General features: G+C 61.7%; 3 protein-coding genes across 3 annotated transcripts in view; 1 reads left to right on the forward strand and 2 right to left on the reverse strand.

Annotated features, from left to right (window-relative positions):
- The window catches only part of ACA1_342910 (MLKrelated kinase), a gene marked incomplete at both ends in the record, with an annotated part of 873 nt that extends 428 nt beyond the window's left edge, over positions 1–445 (reverse strand). The window contains 2 exons of the mRNA XM_004352633.1: positions 30–183; positions 407–445. Of these exons, the coding sequence (XP_004352685.1) occupies positions 30–183; positions 407–445 (193 nt within the window). The remainder of the gene's footprint in view (positions 1–29; positions 184–406) is intronic.
- Positions 446–851: 406 nt separating this feature from the next.
- Positions 852–5,837, reverse strand: ACA1_342920 (serine/threonine protein kinase, putative; the record flags this gene model as incomplete). Its single annotated transcript, XM_004352634.1, has 8 exons — positions 852–1,201; positions 1,293–2,160; positions 2,310–2,867; positions 2,957–3,024; positions 3,108–3,174; positions 3,250–3,408; positions 3,505–5,627; positions 5,774–5,837. The coding sequence occupies 8 exons, from the start codon at positions 5,835–5,837 to the stop codon at positions 852–854; spliced, it is 4,257 nt and encodes a 1,418-aa protein (XP_004352686.1).
- Positions 5,838–6,192: 355 nt separating this feature from the next.
- Positions 6,193–6,633, forward strand: part of ACA1_342930 (uncharacterized protein) — a gene marked incomplete at both ends in the record, with an annotated part of 2,095 nt that continues 1,654 nt past the window's right edge. Inside the window, 2 exons of the mRNA XM_004352635.1 lie at positions 6,193–6,225; positions 6,477–6,600. Coding sequence (XP_004352687.1) covers positions 6,193–6,225; positions 6,477–6,600 — 157 coding nt within the window. The remainder of the gene's footprint in view (positions 6,226–6,476; positions 6,601–6,633) is intronic.

Genomic DNA, 6,633 nt, shown 5'->3' on the forward strand with positions numbered 1-6,633 from the left:
GATCTCCTTGGTGGCTGGGTTGTGGTCACCTTCATTGCCCACTGTGGCAACTACCAGTACACCATTGTTGACAGTGTTCTGCATGGTGGCATGCATCAGGTGGTAGGCAATGTGTCCTCCCAGGCTCAGATTGATTATGTGGCAGCCATCCAAGGTGGCCTGGTAGATGGCTTTGGTGATGGACTGGTAAGAACCACCACCAGTGATGTCAAGCACTCAGTAGTCAGCCAATAGGGCATGAGGAGCAACTCCCATGATCTTCCCATTGGCTGCGCTCACACACACACACACACACAAAGGAGTGATCTCCATTTAGTGTCTACGTGAAAAAAAGAAAGGAGGATGGATGTGCCTGCAATGGTGCCAGCCACATGAGTGCTGTGGGGGTTCCATTGGTGCGATTAACAATGTTGTCGCCAATGTAGTCCCTGTGGATGACCACCATCCTTGAGGTTGGGGTGGTCCCCAATTCCAGTGTTGATGACAATCACCTCACACCATTGGCACCAGCTCTTGCTCACAGACGCTGGACATCAAGACAGCCAACGCCCCGCCTATAGATATTCCACGCACACAGAGGAAGAAGGAGAGAGCGAGAGGGCCATTTTGCGGTGGATTGCGGGCGGACGTCGCCTCGATATCGCATTGGTTAGGAGGCTGGGCTGGTACCATGTAGTGAGGCCTTGTTTGGCTCAAACCGCGGCATTGATGCAGGGCGCATCAATCAATCATATCTAAAAAATACGCTCTATGCCAGATGCTTAAGGGAGAAGTATCGGCCCCAAACGATAAAAGTGCACCTGTTTGTTGTTTTGTCTGCATCATCCATTACCCGGCTCACAGACAATGCATCACACCAAGAGGAGGGGCGCCAGCATGTGGGCCACCTGCTCAGCGCTTGGGCGCTGGAGTGCCTCCCCGTGCCAGCAAGCCTGCATCAAATCAGCGTAGCCGGGAGGCAAGTTGGCCGGAATTGAGGGCCTCTTGCCCTCGACGATGTGGAGCGCCACTCGAGCATTCTCATCGCCGGCAAAGGGCAACTCGCGCGTGGCCACCTCCCACATGATGACGCCCAGGGAGAAGACGTCGGCCCGCTCCGTGTGCCTCTCGCGCAGCACAATCTCGGGCGCTGTCCACGCTGGTGTGACGCACCAGGGCATCGTTGTCGCGTTCTCCTGCTTCATTTGCGCCAGTGCAAAGTCTGTTGATGAGAACAAGACATCAGTGTTGGTCATGCGCCACACAACTTAGCAGCGAGAAAGAGAGAAGGCCGCTGACGGCCACTAGATTACCGGCAATCTTGGCATTCCACAAGTCGTCAATGAGCACGTTGGACGAGTTGAGGTCGAGATGCAGGATGGCCGGCGTGAACGAGTGGAGATAGGCCAGCCCGAGGGCCACGCCCCTCGCCAGGGAGAGCCGCAGCGGCCAGTCCAGCTCGTGCGTCTGATCATCGAGCACGTCGCGCAGCGAGCCTCGCGGCATCCACTCGGTCACGATGCACACGTCAGGCGACCTCAGGCACACGCCGATGAACAGAACCACATGCGGGTGGCTGAGGCGGGCCAGCAGGGATGCCTCCTCGCGGAACTGCAGGCGGCTCTCCTCGTCGAACCGCTTGCGGGCCAGCCGCTTGACCGCCACCTCGACGCCGTGCCATCGGCCTCTGTAGACCCAGCCGTAGCCGCCCTCCCCGACGGGCTGGTCGCTGAGTGTGAGATTCTCGCAGTTGACTAAGTACTTGCACGCGTTGCCGCTTCCAATGGCGATCCGCTCGAGCCGTCTTCCCGGCGGGTACCGCTCCACGCTCTCCCTCTCGTGCTCGTATGTCGGGCATTCGGCGTGTGGCCTCATGTCGAACGCTCCGACGGCTTGCACACGGTCGGCTGAGTTGAGCGTATCGTGGGGCTTGACAGGTACGACGCCCACCGTGCGGAACCGCAGCTCGAAATCCGCCTCTGGGTGCTGGGCGACGATGGCGGCTACGACGGAGTCGGACACGAGCACCTGGCCGCCCTCGGCGTGCTGTGCGAGCTCCATGGCCACATCGACAACCGCTCCATCGTACCCCCGACGACCGGACACAGGGTCCCTGTGGCGGGTGGCGCTGCCCTTGTGGACGCCGAACCGCACGCGAGCCGTCGCATGGCCATGTGCCGGCTGGGGCCACACAACGGAGTGCAACTGATCAAGCGCGGCCGCGCACCTGGATTGATCCCACACGCGTGAGCTAGGTCGTAACAAGTGATCATTTTCAAAAGGGCGGATGGGGCGTGCCATTGCAGGGCGTTCGTGGGATCGGCAAAGACCATGCAGAAGTAGCCCTCACCATTGTCCAGACGCTGCTGCTGCATGAACCTGGACTCGTAGCCGTGGTGGGTCGCCAGCAGCTTGCGCAGGAGCTGGTTGTGGTGTTCCATGGCTCCGCGCATGTCCCGCGGATTCGACTCCCAGGGGCCGGCGGCGTCGGCCACATCACTGAACGCTACCGTGACGTCGACGTCGGTGGGCGGCGCTGCGAGGGAGTCGAGGCCCCACGAACGGCTGGAGGACAGCGAGGGTTCGCTGCTGCTGCTGCTGCTGCTGGGTCGCTGCAATGGCACTGCGGCGTCGTCGGTCTTGGGGCTGATGGCCGCGATGCGGGTCATGACCTCGTGGAACGAGGGGCGCATGGCTGGGTCCCGGTCCCAGCACTCAACCATGATGGCCTCCAGCGGCTCGAACCTCTGCGCGGTCGGGCTCTCCTCGAGCGGGGCGGGCCTGAGGTCATCGCGCAGCACCCCGACGGCGATGGCAGCCAGGCTCATCCCACCGTAGGGCGTCTCTCGCGTGAGAAGCTCCCACAGGACCACCCCAAACGCGTACACCTGCAGCGATGAGCGGTTGGTGTACCCGACGACGGAAGAGGAGTCAGAGCGTTGTGTGTGAGTCAGCTGACATGTCAGGGAGGGGGTACGTCGGCCAGGCTGTAGTCTATGTTCGGTGACTCCTTCACGACCTCGGGCGCGGCCCAGTGGATGGTGCCTTGCGAAAACACCGACGAGCAGGGTCATTGTTGTGCACAACACAGAGCAGCGGTATGGCCAATGAGGAGGGCGAGGCGCTACCGTGGGCCTTGAAGCCGGCGGCCAACTTCAGGTCGGTGCATAACCGGGTCAATCCAAAGTCGCTGACCTGCGCCCCCCCCCCGCCGGATAGTGAGCCACGGGTTGGATTTTTTGTTTTTGTTTTTGTTTTTGTTTTTGTTACCTTGAGGTTCCACTTGGAGTCGAGCAGCAGGTTGAGCGACTTGAGATCGCGATGCACGATGCCGGACGAGTGCAGGAAGTGCATGCCCCGCGCAGCGTGAAAGGCTGCCTTGAGACAGAAATGCAGCGGAATAGCTGGTACCAGCTCGTTGTGAAGCAGCTGGGTATGTCCATTGGGTCCACACCCAGGTGTCAGTTACTTCAGAGAGCAAAAAACAAAAGACACGGGCCGAGCGAAGGTGGAGACCCTACGTACGTCGTAGAGCGAGCCGAGCTCCATGAGCTCCATGACGATGCACAGCCTCGGGGGCTTGGTGCACGCCGCCATGAACAGCACCACGTTGGGATGTCTGAGCTCCCGCATCACCCGCACCTCGTGCTTGAAGGTCTGGCACACGGCCTTGGCCTGCTGCTGGCCCTCGCCCACCGGCACGACCTTGACCGCGACGTCTGTGCCCTTCCACACGGCCTGGTAGACCTGGCCGAAGCCGCCGGCGCCCAGCTGCGGGCCCATGTCCAGCTCCGACGTGTCGATCTCCCAACAACTGTCGCTCTCCCGCTTCTTGGCCCGCACGAGCAGGGCGCACACCACGGCAGCCACCAGCACGACGACGACGAACAACAGCGGCAGCGCGGCGCCCAGAGCGATGGCGATGGCCTGGTCTGCCGAGGAACTGGCCTGGGCTGGGCTTATCGTACACAGCCGACCCGATGCTCCGCCGACTGTGCAATGACACACGCCCGTGTGGCAGTACCCGTTGCCGCTGCAGATCGAGCCGTGGGCTGTGAGGCAGGTGCGGCGCGACGCCGCGGTGGTCGTGGTGATGCGCCCGGTCTGCAGGCCGGTCACGTTGCGGGAGAGCGCCTGGAAGAGCATCGCGTTCACGTTGCCGCCCGTGGAGTAGCGTTCGGTGCTGTACTCCGGGATCATCGTGAAGCCGTCCCCGCCATCGGCCAGCCACCGGTCAATGGCCAGCGTATAGCTCTCGTTGGGCAGGAGCAACTGCCACACGCCCTGCCGCGCCTCGACGTAGGCGTCGACCACCCGCAGGCCCGGTGCCTCAGTCGGATTCCACGAGAAGCGGAGACCCGAGGGGAACAGGAAGCGCCCGGCGCCGCTCATGAGCTCGGTGGTGGCGTCGGTGGCCAGCGAGAGGCCGTTCTCGAGCGCGTCGAGCACGTAGAGGCCAAGGATGCGGATGACGAATACCTCATTCGAGCCGAACGGGATGGTCTGGTGCAGCTGGCCCAGAGTCACGGGTCCGGCCTTAATACCGCCCCGCACGGCGCCCCCGTTGGCCAGGCCGAGCTGCACGCGAAAACCCAGGGAGCCGCTGGCGAAGTCGCGATAGGAGTCGCTCAGCCAGTCACCGATGCCGCACTCGCCGTGGATGCACTGATTGTCGAAAGACAAGTTGACGGCAGTCCACCCGACCACTTGCTGGAACCTGGCCTGGACAGACTGGTCCAACGCGAGCAGCTCAGCGTGCAGGGCAGGGTCGGCCGGCACCGAGTCGTCCATGAGCACGGAGTCGCCCATCCACGCCGTGATGACCCCATGGTCGTCGAACTCGACGTTGAGCACGCCCACGAGGCGCCCGAACGTGCCCGAGGACACGACGAGGACGGGCTGCCCCCAGTCCGTGTCGTAGACCATCGGGTAGGGCCCGACTCGGCTGGCCAGGAACCCGGAGCCGTTGGTGTTGGATTGGAGCTGACCGGGCACGATGAGGATGTCGATGCCCGGCACGGAGGTGAGCACCAGCTCAGCTGTGGCGTTGCTGCTGACAGTGGCCACGACCTTGTCGACCCCCTTGTTGACCAGCGCGGCCAGGCCTTCGCGCAGCGCCTGGGCCTCGTCGGTGGCGCTGACGTTGGGCGCGCGGATCATCGAGGCGAGGTTGGCGGCGAGCGTCGAGATGTAGCCCACCTTGTGGCCGGTGTTGGCGAAGGTCTTGATGGCATAGCGAGAGAGGGCGGTCCCCGCAGGCGCGTCGAAGCCTTGGATGTTGCTGCAGACGAACTGCATGGACGAGTTGTTGTCGCGGGCCCGCAGCATGAATGCTCCCGGGTCAAGCCGACTTTGCAGGTCAGCCACCTGCCAGGCGACCGCATCGTAGCCGAGGAGGCCAAAGTAGTCGGCGATGAGCGGCGAGCCGTAGAGGTAGAAGGGGAGCGAGAATGCCAGGCTGGCCCCGGAGTCGACAAGGAAGACATGGTCGTATCGCGCACCCTCGCGCTCTATCAGGGTGCGCATGCGAGCGGCGCCGCCATAGCAGTTCGCGCCGCAGAAGCTCGCATATGAGAAGGTGGAGTCGTTGACGGGCTGGCAGGCATTCCCGTACTCATCCGCCGCGGTGACAGTTGACAAGGTGTCAGCTGTGTGAAGGAGGGTAAGGTTGAATGCGCCTGGTGTACCTGGCACAGCAGCAGGCACAAAACACCCCCCCCCAGACCAAGGTCAGTTTTGAGCAAGCTCAGTACCACAACATGAGAAAGGAGGACGAGCACACAACTCTTGGTACCTCGTGAGGTGGTCACCAAGCAGAACAGAATGATCACGGTCAGCGCGTGTTGATTCGCCTTCATGAGAAGGAGCGGGTGCTTATGCTTGGCTTGGTGCTGCAGGAAATATGTTGTCTCCACGCAGCGACACTTGACTCCAAGAGTTGACCATGCTGAGACCAGTTATTCCTGCTTTGTTCCCCAGAACAATCAGGCCGTCGTTCAACATGTCCACACACTGGAACGTGCGCCCGGAACCAGTATATAAACTGGATCTCTGGTTCCTTAGTCTTGAGAGCGAACGTGCGCCGATCTCGGCGGCGATGCTGGGTGCCGTCCGATTCTTGCTCGCTGGCGTCGGAGCTGAAGCAGAGGCCGTAGTCGGTGGTGGCCCTCACCCTCCTTGTGGGCGCCCACAAGGAGGGTGAGGGCCTTCATGATGCGCTTGTGGGAGCGCGCCGCGTATCTGACGGTGCCCATGGTTGTCCGCTCCACGAGAGGATGGTTCATCTGCTTCCCTCGATGTCTGACTTGTGTCGGGGAATTATTACCGCTGGTCTCTCTTCTTCTTCTTCTGCATGAGGTCCTGTCATCTGTCAATAGCATTATAATGTGAGGTGTCTTCCGCGTGGGAGGTGCAGAAAAGGAAACAGAACGCGGCTGTGGTCTCTCCTCGAGTGATGTGTGAGTCTCTCCTGTATTCTTAAGGGGTGCCATCAACAGCGCCGCTATTTCCTAGTCCTCCAGGACGCTGTCTTCGTCATCCTCACTGCTGCTGGGGACGAGCTCCTCCTCCATGAACAGGTCGGTATAGCCCTTGGCAGCAGCCCCATCCTGCACTCCCACCGTGTACAGAGAAAGAAGGGACGACGCGGCTGAG

The sequence above is a fragment of the Acanthamoeba castellanii genome (assembly GCF_000313135.1).
Source record: "Acanthamoeba castellanii str. Neff unplaced genomic scaffold scf7180000084633, whole genome shotgun sequence".
In the NCBI taxonomy this organism is placed as follows: domain Eukaryota; phylum Discosea; order Longamoebia; family Acanthamoebidae; genus Acanthamoeba; species Acanthamoeba castellanii.